At 37.8% G+C, this 17,127-nt stretch overlaps 1 protein-coding gene and 1 long non-coding RNA gene across 2 annotated transcripts; one reads left to right on the top strand and one right to left on the bottom strand.

Annotated features, from left to right (window-relative positions):
- Nucleotides 1-2,767: 2,767 nt before the first annotated feature.
- On the top strand, nt 2,768-6,494 carry LOC133703755 (G-type lectin S-receptor-like serine/threonine-protein kinase At4g27290). Its single transcript, XM_062128395.1, has 7 exons — nt 2,768-4,281; nt 4,384-4,521; nt 4,754-4,959; nt 5,104-5,314; nt 5,400-5,637; nt 5,723-5,873; nt 5,958-6,494. Exons 1-7 carry the CDS (start codon nt 2,919-2,921, stop codon nt 6,258-6,260), a joined length of 2,610 nt encoding a protein of 869 aa, XP_061984379.1. The 5' UTR covers nt 2,768-2,918; the 3' UTR covers nt 6,261-6,494.
- Nucleotides 6,495-6,970: 476 nt separating this feature from the next.
- On the bottom strand, nt 6,971-16,914 carry LOC133703757 (uncharacterized). Its single transcript, XR_009843931.1, has 2 exons — nt 15,926-16,914; nt 6,971-7,509 (listed from the first exon to the last, which is right to left on the bottom strand). It is a non-coding gene; the product is annotated as an uncharacterized LOC133703757 (long non-coding RNA).
- Between the last annotated feature and the right edge of the window lie 213 nt (nt 16,915-17,127).

The following is a 17,127-nucleotide window of genomic DNA, read 5'->3' as shown; positions in this document are numbered from 1 at the left end:
CTATTTGAAAAACCTTCCTATAAGAACCTAAAGCCATACTTGTATATATATTTTTCATTGTTGTATTACCTTGTGTGTGTGTATTAAACGTTATCTACTCACTGAGTTGTTGAACTCACAATCTCATTATTTATCTTTTCAAGCTTATAGCTTGTTAGCGGGTCATTTTTATTGAACCTTTCGAACCTGCTTTTTTGTTGTAATTTGTACCTTCCTTTTATGTCTAGTTAATGCTCCAAAACTATGAATTTATATGAACTCTTGTATTATGACAATCAAATTATATTATGAAGTTTATTTTGTTATTAGTGTTGCGTTGAACTCTGATTGAGTTTTGAATGATAAGTTTGTATGTAAGTTTGGGTTCGCATAGGTATGGAACCTTGGAGGGGAACCTTGCCTATGTGCCGGTCATGAATCCGGGATTCGGTTCGTGACAGATATATCCCAACTTATCTTGGCCAGAGATATACATCTCGATAACTTGAGACCAAAGTCCATAATTGGTGTCATTCAGTTTGATTCTAATGGGAACAACAAAAGGTTTAGTTGTATGGGCTGAAGTTTTGGTCAGAACATTAGCCATCTTTATAGTTAACTTATTGATGAAAAAGTTGGATGGAAGATCACTAGATTTATCAACGTCTCTGGTGATCTTTATGGAGACTGGTGAAGAAGTATTTAAATAATCAAAGGTTAATAGAGAAGAAAGCAATCCCAGAACTGGCCTGGCTCTGATACCATGACAGTATTTGAAAATATATCTCTTATTTCTATGTATTTCTTTACAACAATTGTTAGTCTATTAATACACAAAGATCTTTTAATTAAAGGCAAGAATAATGTTTGACCCTTTAAATCAAGGGATTCCTTGAATCTCTCTATTGTTCCTATAATCTCTCCATGACAGCTTCATCCTATAATTTCTCAATGATAGCTCACATCAACATTCTCCAAGTTATTTTCATATTGGAGTTGCTGAAAAGATGCTTAGATTTATTCAATGCACTATAAAGTATATATGGAATCAAATTTGATTGAACTTCTGAGCTTTGGATTTTATAATAGTGATTAGGATTGATGTGTTGATGATATGAAAAGAACTTCAGGTTGTGTTTTCTCTCTTGGTTCAAATGTGTTTGCATGGTGTTTGAAGAAGCAACAATTAGTTGCTCAATCTTCTGCTGAAGTTGAAACCTTTACAGCTAGTTTAGCTGTTAAGCAAGCTATTTGGTTGAAAAAAATCATGAAGGATGTAAGAGAAAAGAAAGAAGAGACAACAATATTGTTTCGTGACAATAAATTAGTTATAGCAATGGCAAAGAATCTAATTTTTCATAGCATAACCAAGCATATTGCACTTAAATATCATTTCATTCATGAAGCAATCGAGTAAGGAGAGGCTAAATTGAGTTATGCAAATCAAAGGAGTAAGTGACTGATATCCTTACAAAAGCATTGGCTAATGATAAATTTCAAAGCGAAGAAATGCACGAGTTCAAGTTCAACATATTATAGGAAAGAATGTTAAGGTTAATATGTTGTAGGGGTGAGCAAAAAAATTAAAAAACTAATTAAACCGAGAAAACAAAAAAAATAACTAAAAAAACTGAACTATGAAAAAAAATCGATTAAAATATTTAAAAACAATTCAGTTCAGTTTGGTTTCGGTTTCATAAGCATGAAATCAAAAAACCAAATTGAACCGATTTAGTTAAGAAATAAATCAAACCGCACCAAAAAAATCAAACCAAAAAAACCTATTAGAAAGTCAAAAAAACCCAAAAACAATATAATTTTCAATTTTTAATATAAAATAACCAAACCGAACCAAAACCGAATCAAACCAAACTGAACCGAAACCTGTCGATTGGAACCGGTTTCGATTGTTTTTGTTTTTTACAAAATTTTAATTTGGTTGTTTTTATAGGTAAAAACTGAACTGGATCGAAAATGATCACCCTAGTATGTTGTAATTAGTTAAGTTATTGTGACAAGTATTGAACCTTGACTTTGGTTAGTTAACTTGTGTTAAGTGAAAGTAATTAGAGTTTGATTAAAAGATGAATTAAGATGAACAAATGTAAGGCTAAGATATGTTGATGTTTTGTATATATATGGCTGAATGTTCTGGAGATGTATGAGAGAAAGAAAAGAAAACGAGTGATAAGTTTCTGCAGTGTTTTTTTCTCCCCCTATTCATGTTATTCTGCACAAAATTGCTTACTTTTTTTCCCCCTTAAAGACTCCATTTTTTATGTTGTTTTGACCACACACAAGCTAATGACTTTGCCAACATTTCCCCTTACACTGTGTTGATATGGATGTTGTTTCCATTCCAGCATCAATGGAGTGAAACTCTAGGCTTTTTAGCTTTTAATCAACAACCAGAAAATTTAGTGCCAAATCTGACTTCTGAAGGAACATCATAAGGGTGCTTTTAAACAACAAGAGATCCAGGGGACTAAAGAGACAAAAGTTTTGACATAGATGAAAAGTTTGCATCATTTCATGAAATATCTTCATGGCCAAAGTTTTACGAATTGCTCTACAGCTTTATCAGTGTTTAAAAATAAAGGGATAAATGCTCTACAGCTTTTTTTAACAATATCCTGTGACAAAATAAATTAGTTGGTAACCCATTTTTCAAACTCTCTAGAAACAGCAATGCTTTTCTTTAGCTTTAAGTCTCATGATCAAGAAAGGATTTATTAGTCAGTAGTACTATGATGAGTCAGAGGCTTTAATAGATGCAGATAGCCTGTTTAGCATGTGACCAGCCAAGAGTCTCACAAGATCCAAACCATCTCCTTGTTGACATAAATTGTGGTAGTAGAGGCTTATCAAAAAGCAATAAATGCTCAACCATGTCTTTTTCTAGAAGCATTGTGATCTACCCTGGAAGACAACCCTAGGATATGAGTTTGTCCAAAATCTTGTCACTAATCATCCATGCCTCCATGGACACCAAGAGAACTCTCTTTTCCAATGCCATTGTACTTTTCATGGCTTCCATTCTGTTCGCATCTTGTTGTGGAATTGACATCATAAATCAAACCCACTTCATCTCAGATAGCAAAAATGAATCCCTCATATCCTCCATCGGAAATTTCAAACTAGGCTTCTTTAGTCCAGGCAACTCTCCAAGCCGGTACGTTGGAATATGGTTCAACAAGGTCTCGAAACAAACTGTTGTTTGGGTTGCCAACAGAGAAATTCCACTTAAGAAATCCGCTGGCATTTTCAAGATTGCTGCAGATGGAAATCTGGCTGTTGTTGATAGCAAAGGAAGGACTCCTCTTTGGTCCACAAACATTTCTATGCCAAATGCCAACTCATCTGCCAAGCTCTTACCTTCAGGCAACCTTGTTTTGGTGGTTAAGAACAACTCAGGTAACTCTGAATCCATTGTATGGCAAAGCTTTGATTACCCTACTGATACTATCTTGCCTGGAATGAGATTCGGCTTGAACCGGGAAACTGGTTTAAATCAATTCCTAACTTCATGGAAATCAAGTGATGATCCGGCACCTGGAGATTTCTCATTTGGGCTTAACCCAAATGGTTCACCTCAGTACTTCTTGTATAGGAATCTGGCTCCATATTGGCGAGGTGGACCATGGAACGGTAGGAGCCTGAGTGGTACACCTGATATATCAACCGGGGTCAAGAGCAATCGTCCAGACTTCAGCAATGAGGCTGGTTTTCTCAACTATAGTTTTGTCAGCAACAAACAAGGAACTTACATCACTTTCTATCTAAGAAACACTTCTGTTTCCTCTTCAATGGTGCTAGAACCTACTGGCATAGTTAAGCGAGTCACATGGCGTGAAGATAGCCAGGATTGGGCTTTGTTTTGGCTTGAACCTGATGGCTCATGTGATGTTTACGCAAACTGTGGCTCTTATTCTATATGCAACTTCAACAACGCGATAAAGTGCTCATGCTTACCAGGATTTGAACCTCTTTCACCTCATGATTGGCATACTAGATGTGTAGAGAAGAGAAAATTCCAATGTGGGAAGGGTGCAGGAGAAGGGTTCTTGAAGATAGCTAATGTGAAGATTCCTGATGCTACCAGGACCCGCGCTTACACGAATTTGAGCTTGAAAGAGTGTGAAATGGAGTGCTTGAGGAGCTGTAATTGCAGTGGATATGCTAGTCTAGATATAAATAATGAGGGACAAGGCTGTTTAGCTTGGTATGGTGAGCTAAATGACATGCAGCAATATACTGATGAGGGACAGGACTTTCATCTGCGAGTGGAGGCAGGGGAGCTTGGTAAGTAGTGCAATTAGTAATCGATGTGCAAAAACTTTGGTCTGATTAAATTTTTCAGCTGACATTAGTTTTTCTATAAGCTGATATGATCATATTTTTCAGCTGCATATGCAAAGAACAGCCCAAAATCCTCCACGGCTACGAATTGGATAGTTAGAGTTATCGTTTTGTTTGCTATTGCGTTGCTGCTTCTTTTTGTGTCAATTTACCTTCACTCTCGAAAGAAACGTGCGAGAAAAGGTAAGAAATCTTGAAAACAAGATTCGTAGGTAGGATTCTTTTCAAGTTGTTGAATTACAGCAGACAAACCACGGTATTAGGCAGCACCATAAAAAGTAATTAACCTCCATCTCTTGCTAATTACACCTATCTGCATCATGAAATTAAGCTCCATCTCCTTGATTTACCACAACCATATATTCTAATAACCAGTTTTTCAGTTAATTCCACTAGTGCTCTTTAATTTTGTCAGGCCATCTAGAGAAGCGAAGGAGATGTGAGTTGCTATCATTGGATCCAGAAAATCGCATGTCAAACTCTGAGGACCTTACGAGCGCCCATGAGTGCGAAGAGAATTTAAATATAACCTTCTATGATCTAGGCACCATCAGAGCTGCAACAGACAATTTTTCTTCTGAAAGAAAACTTGGAGAAGGTGGATTTGGCCCTGTCTACAAGGTAATTTCTCTTTCAATTGGAAAAAGGGAAAGCTCCATTAATTATATTACAATTCACACCATTTCCTCATGGTGCTCTCCAGATGTATGGAACATGGGACAAAGTTTCTAGTAAGTAAACCAGCACTTTATGAATTTCTTTCAGGGAAAGCTATCAAATGGAAAGGAGGTAGCTATTAAAAGGCTATCGAAGAGCTCAGAACAAGGAATAGATGAGTTTAAGAATGAAGTTTTGTTAATTGCAAAACTTCAGCACAGAAATCTTGTCAAACTTGTTGGCTGTTGCATTGAAGCAGAAGAAAAGATGCTGATCTATGAATACATGCCTAACAAAAGCCTGGACTACTTTATTTTTGGTATGTCTCTGACACTGTCTAGCAGACTTGATATAATTCCTCAAATGCATGTTCTAAGGGAAATGATTACGAAAATTTTAAACAGATCAGTCAAGAAAAGCATCTCTGGAATGGGAAAAGCGCTTTGAAATCATAATGGGCATTGCTCGAGGGATCCTATATCTTCATCAGGACTCTAGGTTAAGAATCATCCATAGAGACTTGAAAACAAGCAATGTTCTTCTAGATGGGGAGATGAATGCCAAAATTTCAGATTTCGGGACTGCAAGGATCTTTTGTGGGAACCAAAACCAAGCAAATACAAACAGAGTCGTCGGCACATTGTAAGCACAAGACATCAACGTCTTATGAAGTTACGCCATACATTGTTTCCTAACTGAAGTTTCTTTTATTTGCTGCACTACACAGTGGATACATGTCACCAGAGTATGCTCTGGATGGCCTCTTCTCTGTAAAATCCGACGTCTTCAGTTTTGGAGTCTTACTTCTGGAGATCATTAGTGGTAGGAAGAACATAGGTTTTTTCAAAGAAGATCTGTCCTCAAATTTGATACGATATGTAAGCAGAACTTGAGCTCATTTTTCTATTAAGCAATTATTGTGTCCTGACATATTTTAATCCAAAGTATGGTGAATGATGCAGACATGGAATCTGTGGAAAGATGGAAACGCCTTGGAGATGATGGACTTATCAATCAGGCAATCATGCCCTAGTTCAGAAGTACTGCGATGCATTCAAGTTGGTCTATTGTGTGTGCAAGATTGTGCAGCAAACAGGCCAACAATGTCCGAAATTATTTTCATGTTGAGCACTGACACAACTCTTCCATCTCCAACACAACCTACCTTTTCAATCACGAGAAGTCAGAACGATCCCAGTTTTCCTGCTATAGACACAAGTTCTTCAGTGAATCAGGTGACAATCAGTCTTGTGGATGCTCGATAAGCTCTTCTAATAAAGTTATATGCAGAGTTTGTTAAGGATGTGATTACAGAGAATTCAGCAGTCTTGAGGTCTTGGCTTTCTTTGTTATATGGGATTAAGTGTTTGTGCAAATGGATGTGGAGATTGTTTTTTCCCTTTATTTCTTTCTTTCTTCCTGCAACTGCTTGAAATTGTGAATGGGGCGAAGATTGCTGTATAAATCTGAGAATTGATCTCCTAGATTTTCTAACATAATCAGCCATATTAGATAATAATTGTCTATGATCAATCAACCACGATTGATGGTCAGCCAGAATTGACCATGATCATCAGTAAAAGCTATTTGATTTTTATTTTTTTCTAGTTAGATTAGAATTTCTTTCCTAGTTAAGTTATAGAGTTTTAATTTGATTTTCCTAGTTAGAAGTTAGACTTTATTTGGTTTAGATTTTTTTCCAGATTAGATTTTTCTGATTAGAAGGAGTCGTTATAAGCTCTTATATCTTTAGCTTCATATATTAATATTTCCTATATGGGCATGCATTTCAATATTTGTCAATTTCTGAAAACTTTTGGAGACCAATAGTTATAGAAACCTAGTGACATGTGGTCCTGGGATCTGGACACAATTGGTCATGGTCACAGGCACCCGGAGACATAATGGAGATTTTGCCACGCAATATTTCAAGGAGACAATGCATGTTTAGAGACATGAAGATGCACTAATCTGAAAAAATATTTGAAAAATATTTGTAGTAACTCACCATGAAAGGTGGCGTTTTCCACTATGATAGCTCTAGCTAAAGTTGTAGCAAATGATGGTAACTCGAAAAATAAGAGAACTCAACATAAATAATAGTAAAAAATAATAAAGAGAGAGAAGAGAGAAAAAGCTGAATACCGTTTTGCTTCGAAAATTAGCCCAATCGAGTTACATGGTAGCTCGTTTGGGCTAGAAAATAAAATAGCCCAAGGTAACTATCAGACTGTACGTCTCCCCTAGTTTTTCCTTTTATCATATATACTTATCGTGAAGGATGATATCTTGAACTTCTATTTCCAGGCTTGGGACTTATAGAATGAAAGAAAAGCATAGGAGATGGTGGATCTGGAATTAGGAAAGTCATACCCTACTCATGATGTTTGAAATCCATTCAAATAAGCCTTTTATGAGTTCAAGAATCCCCAGCAGATCGACCAATAATGTCAACAATAGTGTTTATGCTGGATAATGAAATAGTTCTTCTGTCTCCTAGCAAGCCTGCATTCACTGTCAAGAAGAAAGTAGGATGATTCAGACTCGTCAACAGCTAGAGGAGGTACTGCTTCTATAAATGATGGAACAACAACCAAAATCGAAGCGCGATGAAGTCTTGAGGTTCATGTTGTGAATTATAGATAAATTCTCTTTAAAGAAACACCAGAAGTGAAATTTTGATAGCTATCAGAAAGAAAACAAAGCCAATCTCAGGATTGCTTTTTTATGTCTGGACATCGTAGAATATATAAATGAACTGGGAATAGGAAGAAGCCAGATTTGGATTTGATGTTTACTGGATATACATCACTTAGACATTCAAAACTCCAACAAGTTGCTAGCTAGAACATTAAACAAATCAAAACCCTGATGGTTCTGCAGAAGAAAAACTTGTTCAAACTTCTTCAGGAAAGAATTTAGTTAAACTCAGAACTTAGCTGACTTCTCAATTTCATAAAATCCTTTGGATAACAAGCTGGGAATTAACTCCAACAGAAATCTCTCAGAATTTTCCTCTGGAAAGGAAATGATTAAGATTCTCAATGCACCGTTTGTTAATTAGTAATGGTAAGGTATTGCAAAATCAAATTTTTAATAGGCTATCTATAATTGTGCTTTATGCCTAAACTTGAATTTTCTGGTAGCTTTGCCTTTGCTTTTGGGAAACCTGCAATGACTATAAAGTAGAATTCACCATGTTCACCATGGACTCATTATGTCTCGTGACTCATGATAAGAAGATAAAAAAGGTAGCCTGAAAAACATGAATAAGCTGAAAAGCACTACTTAAATCATCACTACGTCAGAATTCTAGCCACACCAGCTAGTACGATTGCGGCTTCTCGACTATGCGTGTGTTACACTGAAGCTTAAAAAGTCTCCATCTCCTAGCACAAATGGCAAAACTTAAAAACCAACGAGTGCCACTGGTAATTTTCATATGTATGGAAGAGGAAAGTCTCCCGTCCAAATCAGTGCTTACATATTCTGTGACCATGTATGTGCTGGTTGGCTTTGTATATCGTTGTGTCATACTCATTTAGAACGGTTTTAAGGAGTTGAAAACTACTTGGAAATGTCCAGGAGCCAACTGGGGTGCTAAAAGCGTCAGGATTGACATGCATAGAATTTTTTCACAGGAATCAATCACATATTCGGATCTCACATGAGTTGTGACGAACTAAAAATTGACAAGATTTGTCTTCTAATGCACAATTAGCTCACAAGAGTTGCGCAACAGCAAAAAAATCTCACCGGGAATTAATTCCTAATGACCTTTCAAGTCGTCATTTATTGCATGGCTCCACTCACTGAGCAACCCCCTTGTCCGGAAAAATACACCTAAATAAAGTTAATAGAAATGAAAATGTATAGGTATGATTTTATTCATATGGACCTTTCATTAGGTAGCTTTGGCTCCACTCATTAAACCCCCAACTACATTAATAATAAATTGTTGATGTAGTTTATAAATAAATTAATAAAGATGTTTATCCTGAAAATAACTATAAGTATGAATTTCTATTATTTATTAAATTAAATGAAAATCATAGTGAATATTCTCATCTAGTAGGCTTTCTAATTATATTATATGAATATTTATAATATTAAAAGATGATACTTGATATTTGATATGTCAACAAGATTAATTTATTTTTGAACTATTTAATTTAATTTAAAATATAATTATTTCATTAACAGTTAAATAGTTTCACTATATTAAAAAACATAATATTTCATTATAAGATTTTCAAATCTAATAAAACTTATCAATAAACATAAAACATGTATACAATAAACATGTATTTTTTTTCTTGGTCTTATTTTCTTATTATTTTAGAGGTTTAAAAAACTTAGTTGTATTCTAAAATATTATCTCTATATAAAACAAATAAATATCTTAAAAACAATGTTTTCACACTTCTAAATCTAACTCCTCATTTATTTCCTTCTTAAACTATTTCTTTAACATAAATCATCTACTCAACCTCACCAGCATACATATACAATCACCGATTGCCTTACTCAGATCAAATCATGAATCTTACAAAAAAGTCTGAGTACATTGTTTCTCTTCCTTGCTTTTCCTCTTTGCTCATCTATTGACATCATAGCTCCAAACCAATCACACAAAGATGGAGATGTTTTGGTCTCTGGTGGACAACGCTATACACCTGGGTTCTTCAGCCCGGGCAATTCTACTCGTCGCTACATGGGAATTTGGTACCATAAGGTTTCAGAACCAGCTGTTGTATGGGTAGCAAATAGAGATAATCCTGTCAATGGTACCTCCGGGGTCCTAGCTATCGACAATCAAGGTAACCTTGTACTTTATGAAAATAACCGAAGTACTGTTCCTGTTTGGTCTACAAATGTTTCAACCTCGTCAATGACCGATTGCCTGGCTCAGCTTCTGGATACAGGAAATTTGATCTTGGTTCAACGGGATAGCAAAAGGGTCTTGTGGCAAAGTTTTGATCATGCTACTGACCCTTTGCTTCCTGACATCAAGCTTGGGTTGGGCCAAAAAATCAGTTTGAACTTATCCCTATCATCCTGGAAGTCCAAAGATGACCCACGAACCGGAACCGTTTTCTTTGGCATTGATCCAAGTGGGTTCGTGCAGTTGTTCCTATACAAGGGTCAAACCCAATTGTGGCGAGGCGGACCATGGACTGGACAAAGATGGAGCAAAGTACCAGAAATGACTCATAATTACATCTTCAATGTTACTTTTGTTAACAACCTTGATGTCGTTCCTTTGAGGTAGCGGAGTATGCGTTTAATAGCAGTTTAATGAGAATCTGTAAGAGCATACATGAACTGACAGACTTTGTTAACATCAAAGCAAATATCTGGGCGAGTGAAGGTAAGATACTGAAGAGCACCCATGATTTGACGAAATCGTGTGGGATCAAAGAATGGATGATTCGACTGTATAGTAAGTTTGGAAAGAGAAACTATAGTATCAACGGGTTGCAAGAAGTCATACCAGCCCGAGTAAGGATTTCAAGAATGTATTTGTGTTGGCGCAACATCAGACCCATACCTGTAAACTGAACTTCAATACCCAGAAAGTAGTGAACATCACCTAAGTCATGAAGCTTGAATTATGAGCTTAGTAACTGGATTAGAAGATGAAGCATGGCAGAGTTGCTACCCGTAAGCAGAATATCATCAACATATACCAAGAGATAAAAGATGTTAGTACCATCAGATAAGATAAACAGGGAGGTGTCAGCCTTAGAGGCAAGGAAACCAATGAAGAGTAAAAAATCACTCAGATGGGTGTACTATGCCCTTTGTGCCTGTTTTAAACTGTATAATAACTTGTGCAATCTGCACACATGAGATGAAAGAGTAGGGTCAACAAAACATGGAAGTTGCTTCATGTAGACCTCTTCAGTAAGAACACCATTGAGAAAGGCATTATGAATATCGAGCTGATGAATCTTCCAATTACGTGAAATCACAATGGAAAGACTAATCTGACGATGGTCTGCTTAATAACTGGCTGAAAGTTTCAGAATAATCAATGTCTTCCTGCTGGGTAAAGCCTCTAGCAACTAGACGGGCTTTATAACGTTTAATGCTACCATCAACACGACATTTAATCTGATATACCCATCGGCTGCCAACAACATTCATCGAAAGATGAAAGGGCACTAAGGACCAAGTGTGATTGGAACGCATACCTTGATCTCATCACATATAGCATCATGACAAGCAACATATTTATCTGCATTAGAGAAGGCAAGAGGTTCAAAGGAAGGAGATAGTAATACCCAGGTGGCAGCTGCATCAGCTGCAGCAGAGGCCACCATATTTGCAGTTTTGGGCTGCCACGGTCTAAGCACCATAGGGTAGCGACTGAGCAATGGTGGTGACGCAGGAGAGGTTGGTGTCATGGAGGTGTCCTGCTGCAGTGGATAAGCAGAAAGATCAGCCACTAGATTCAGACCAGGTGAAGAAGCTAGTGGAGAAGCTGCCGCAAGCAGAGGGTAGGCAGTAGAGACAGAGTCTGCAGTAGCCTGGTGACTGGCAGAATAAGGGGAAGCAGAGGAGGAACCAGAGGGTGTCCTAGCACTAGTAGAGACATCGTGCTAGAATGCAGGGAAAAATGATCTACAACCTGTACCTGCAACAGAATGGTGAGATAAACATGCATGTGGTGATCAGCAAAGGAAAGGTGGAGGCTGTGGTGTTTTGGTAGGAGGTGAATGCAGGGCAGAGGCAGAGGCAGAGGCGGGTTGGGGTGGTGTGTCATGGTCGGTGAACAATGGGGAGTGGGTTAAATTTGGGAGGATGGTAACAGGAAGTGGTGTGTGGTTTTGAGCCGAGACCTGTACAATCTGTTCAGAATTATTAAACGGAAAAACATGTTCATGAAACCGAACATGACAGGAGATATACATGCGATGAGATTCAATGTCACAACATCGATAACCAAAATGAGAAGAACTGTAGCAAAAAAAACACACATGGAGAAGACCAAAAATCCAATTTATGATTATTATAGGGACGCAAAAAAGGAAAACAAAGACATCCAAAGTACGCAAAAAATGATAATCGGGAGACCGTTGAAACAAACAATCAAATGAAGATCGATTTGCAAGAACAAAAGTAAGCATGCAATTGATGAGATAAACCGAAGTGTCAAAAGCATAATTCCAAAAACAAAATGAAGCTTTACATTGTCCTAGAAGAGTAAGGCCGGTTTCCACAATATACCTATGACGTCTTTCTACTGTTCCATTTTGTTCGTAAGTGTGAGGACATATCAAACGATAATGAATACCAATGGTCTGAAAAAAAGTGGAGAGTTTGCGATATTCACCACGCCAATTAGTTTGAACAGATTTTATTTTTAATGAAAATTAACACTCGACAAGAGTTTGAAATTGATGAAAAACAGAGTAAACATTAGATTTGGCAACAAGAGGATAATATTATATATATTTTGTGTGCGCATCAACAAAAATAACAAAATAACGATAACCATCCAAAGAAAAAAGATGAGCAGGGCCCATACATCACTAAAAATTAATTCAAGTTGAGCAAAAGTTTTGTGGCCAGTAGGTCCTAAAGACAAACGCGATGATTTTCCTTATGGACAGCTTTGACATTGAAAATTAAGACGTTTGTTATTACAAATAATCTTATTTTTTAGACTAAAAATTGAACAATACGAGAGGTAGGATGACCTAGGTGACGATGCCACAAATCAGCAGAAACAGAAATGCAGGGAGACCATTAGGCTTGAGGAACTGACGGGACAGAAGACCTGAACCTGGACAAAGTATAGAGACCATCTTTACTCTGTCCTGAGACGAATACTTCATTGGTGTTGAGATCCTTGACATAAAACAGAAAATGGTGAAATTCAAAATAAACATTATTATCGAGACAATTTCTGAACAGAAAATAGAGGTTTCGTGATTACAGGAACATGCAGGACATTAGATAAAGTGAAAGAATGATGTGGGGTATATAGTTTGGTATGACCGATATAAGATATGGAAAGTCCCTTACCATCACCACATGTAAATTATCATTACCGTTGTATGGTTCTGAAGCAGTCAAGGTTGCAAGGTCAGGTGTGACATGTTGATTGGCACCAGTGTCCGGAAACCATTCGGCAGTACCTTTAGGATTGTGTAATGCCAGATTGACACTATGCTACTGATCATAACCACGTTGCTGAGGTTGAGAGCACTGAGGAGCAGTATGTCCGAAAGCTTGACACAACTAGCAGCGGGAATTAGATCCTCTACTGCGCTACCAATTTCCCTACCAGTTGCTCTGTCTATTGTCGTTGCTGGGAGTGTTGTGGAAGCTGTGAAAGTCAGACCTGGAACGAGAATTGTGATGCCTTTTGTGATTGAACTATTGAGGATGCCAGCTGCCATTAAAACATCCCCTATTTTGACCAAACTGGGCAGCAGGCTGATGGTGAGAGATAAGTGCTAAAGGAGGGACGTTCGGCATGGGCAACAAGTGTGCATGAATTGCAGCAGACCTCATGGACAAATGGGAGGATTTATGAATAAATTCATGTGTTAGCAAATGTTTAAGCAAATCTGCATATGGAAGAGGTTTTGCCCTTGTAATAAGACTTGTCACTAAGTCCTTAAATTCTTCACGAAGGCCATGAAACACATATAAGTTGAAATTTGCTAGCGAAATAGGTCGACCAGCAGCTGCTAGCTCATCAAATAAAGCCTTAACTTTTTTGCAGAAATTGAGTTATCGATTCATCACCTTGTTGAAGGTCTTGAAGAGAGCCATGAAGTTGCATAATATGGGAATTGGATGTGGAAGCTAGAGCTTGCTCAAGTGTGTGCCATACAGAGCATGAGGTTGGACAATCAACAACAAGATGAAGAACTTTCGTGGATAGCGAAGAAAGTAGGGCATTTAGAATGAGTTGGTGTTATTGTTTCCAATAAAGAAAGTGTTGAGATACCTGAAGAGAGACACCATCGACAGCAGGAATATATGGAGAGGGGCAGGAGTTTGAACCATCAACAAAACCAAAAACTCATTGGCCTAGAAGATACGGTGTCATCTGTATTCGCCAATACAGATAATTGGTGTTTGCCAGTTTCAAAAAGATGACCTGATGAGTGTGGGAGAGAGACACAATTGCCACGGCAGAAGCGGCAATGGCTTCGGCCGAAGAGGGCGGTAGCAGAGGAGCATTATTGGGGTTGAAAAGAGCATGGCCAACATCTGTAGGTTGTGGCCAATGCAAAACCGAAGCTGAAGAAAAAGGTGGTGCTACGAGAGGAGAAGAAGATGACACCACCGGTGCTGCTATAGAGGGAGAGATGGCTGCCGGCTAGGAGGAATCCATTGCAAAAGGGAGAAGGGATGTTTTAGTTTATTTAGGGCTCTGATACCAAGTTGAGAATAACATAATGACTTAGGTTGGCCTTAGCCAACCTTTCCTATTTATATATGTGTGACAGAACACAGCAGTAACCATAGGGATTATAACATTGGAATAATCCTACATTAATTTCCTATTCAGATATATGCATGCTATACATTCTATAATAAACTCAATTGAGTGGTTCAATTTCAAGACTTGTTATAAGAAAAATCGGCTTATGGCAACGTTATGTCCTACTATTTTGGCTTATCTCCCACCAAACTTCACAATAAGTTTTCAAGACTATGATTAACCACCTATGTCTACCCATTTTTGTAAGGATGATAAAGCTCAACTTAGTACTAAAGTTCAACTAAGTACTCATCTTTCCCCACTTGCTCTTCTAGAAGTTACTCATAAACTTCACATCTCTGTCTAAAGTGACGGACTTAGAAACACCATGTAAACAAACTACCTCGTTAAAGTAAAAATAGGTTATCTAGGATGCATCCATGGTTTTTTTTTATAAGCTATGAAATGGGTCATCTTCGAGAACATATCCACAATAGTAAAAATAGAATTCATAGCTCGTTGGGTACGGGGAAAGCCCAACATAAAATCCATGTTAACATTTAGTCACGGAGCATAAGGGGTCAGTAATGGAGTATACAACCTAGCATTTGATAATGTCCCTTTAGACCTTTAATAAACAACATATCTTCTTGTCGCACCCGACATCGCGGCGACCTCAAAAATTATCTTGATTAATTATGGGAAAAGAACAGATATGTGGCATCTTGTTTTTTTAGGGGAAAATGTCTTGTTTGAGGAGTCGCCACCTAGTATTGTGGTCACTAGAAAACCCTAACTGGTCAACAGAGATTCTATGGTTTGGGACTGGTTACGTAAAAGGAAAGGTATTATCACCCCTTAAACGTTCTGCCTAAGGCAAACTACATTGCCGTTTTTGTCTTAAATTGCTAAATTTTTGTTAGTTTATGCTCTAATGGTTTATTCACCATATTCATAACTCTGGCGTCAGTGAATATTCAACTACGGATAATTCAAACTCTGGCGTTGATAACTATTACGTAGCTATAAAATAAATTTAGATCAATATTTTTTTATTCATGACTCTGGCGTCAATGAATAAACCAATAAAATAAATTTTATTTTTCATACATGCACATATATTTTTTATTTTTTCTTGCTAAATAAAATAAAATATAACGAATAAAAAGAATATAAATTTAAACCAGTATTTTATTCCTGACTCTAGCGTTGGTGAATAAACCAGTAAATTTATATTATTTTTATTCATGCATACACATATTTTTTTATTTTTTTATATTTATTTTTTTATTTTTTTATTTTTTATGTTTTTGGGGCTGGGCCCAGCTCAGCCCACATGGACTGGGCTGGACCCAGCCAGCCTAGCGCGGTCACTGGCTCAAGCCAGTGACCCGGCTGGGACTGTGCAAGTGAATTAAAATTCACTTGCACAGTGCAAAATGGAAATTAAACAAACTAGCACCGGAAGAAAAGATTGCTTACCATTTCGCTTCACGTTTTGTTTCCTTCTTTCCTCTTTGTTCTTGTGATTCTGCGAATGGCTGGTTCCCTTGCTTTTGGTATTTGATCGATCTCCTGTGCTCCCTCCGGTTTTCGTTTGTTGTTTTCGGTTGCCGAAGTTATGAAGGAACTCTGCCTTCCCTTTCCTCTGTTTCAACCCGCCCCTGTCTTCCCCTGGGTTTTTTATTGTTTGTCTGGTTCGCGTCTGTCTTCTCCTCCAGTTCCTTCGGGTTCTTCTGCTCGTCCCCTCTGTCTCGGGCCTTTTGTTTTTGTGTTCTAGTCTCCTCCCAGTTTTCGTCTTCCTCGTTGGTTCTTTTTCTTCCTCCCCGTTTCCCTGGTTTTTTTCGTGTCTGGGTTTAGCTTCCCTCTTTTCCAATCTCCGTCTCCTGCGTCTTCTGCCTTTTCTGCTTCGTCTATGAGTTCAGTGGTAAGGGGGGGAGGTGGTGCCCCCTGAGTTACTTGTTTCCTTCTCTGTGGCCTTCTCTGGCTTACCAGAGAATGGCGCCGAACGCCTCTGTTTCTTTTGGAAGAAACAGGGGCACAAATTTTGCTCCCCTCTGTACAGTCTCACTCCCCGGTTCTATTTCTTTTTTTTCTTTTTCTCAGTTCTGCTCTTTTTTCTCCTCCCGTCCGCCCCTCGGTTCTGCCCTTTTCCTCCCCTTCGTTGCTTTGTTTTTTTCTTTAACCTCCTCTGTTTCTTTGAGAAGAAACAGAGGAACGAAAGTCTGTTTATTTTCTCCTCTTCCCCGGTTCTGTGATCACCAGTGGCTTTTCGGTTATGCACCCCAGTCTTTTTCTGTCTTCCCCCCCCTCCTGTGCTCTCTCATCTTATCTGGCTTTATAGCCAGATAATGCCAAGCATCCTTGCGATTGAAACGGCTTTGAGCCTTTACTCCAGAAACGGTTCCTGAGGAAGAAGGCGATGAATCACTTCCCAAAATGACGCCGTTTGTGTGATGGGAATAGTCATTTTCAATCTGGTCACTGAAGTTCTGAAATCATGTAATCAAACCCCTGGGTAAATTGTAATTGAACCCCTGCATTTCGGTGCCTTTTACAAGCTAGTCCTTGGACTTTAATTTGTTGCACTTTTGACCCCAATTAACCCCAAACTTTGATATGTTTTCAATTAAGTCCCTAATTTCATTAATTAAATTAAATCCAAGTTCAATTAAGTCTCAAAA

The sequence above is a fragment of the Populus nigra genome, chromosome 9 (assembly GCF_951802175.1).
Source record: "Populus nigra chromosome 9, ddPopNigr1.1, whole genome shotgun sequence".
In the NCBI taxonomy this organism is placed as follows: Eukaryota; Viridiplantae; Streptophyta; class Magnoliopsida; order Malpighiales; family Salicaceae; genus Populus; species Populus nigra.
The sequence above is the reverse complement of the archived record's forward strand: the minus strand, read 5'-3'. Positions and strand labels throughout refer to the sequence as shown.

Coding starts and splice junctions, on each gene's coding strand:
- LOC133703755 (XM_062128395.1), top strand. CDS start 2,919: ATGAGTTTGTCCAAAATCTTGTCACTAATCATCCATGCCTCCATGGAC. Junction 4,282..4,383: donor AGTGGAGGCAGGGGAGCTTG/GTAAGTAGTGCA, acceptor CATATTTTTCAG/CTGCATATGCAAAGAACAGC. Junction 4,522..4,753: donor AAAGAAACGTGCGAGAAAAG/GTAAGAAATCTT, acceptor TAATTTTGTCAG/GCCATCTAGAGAAGCGAAGG.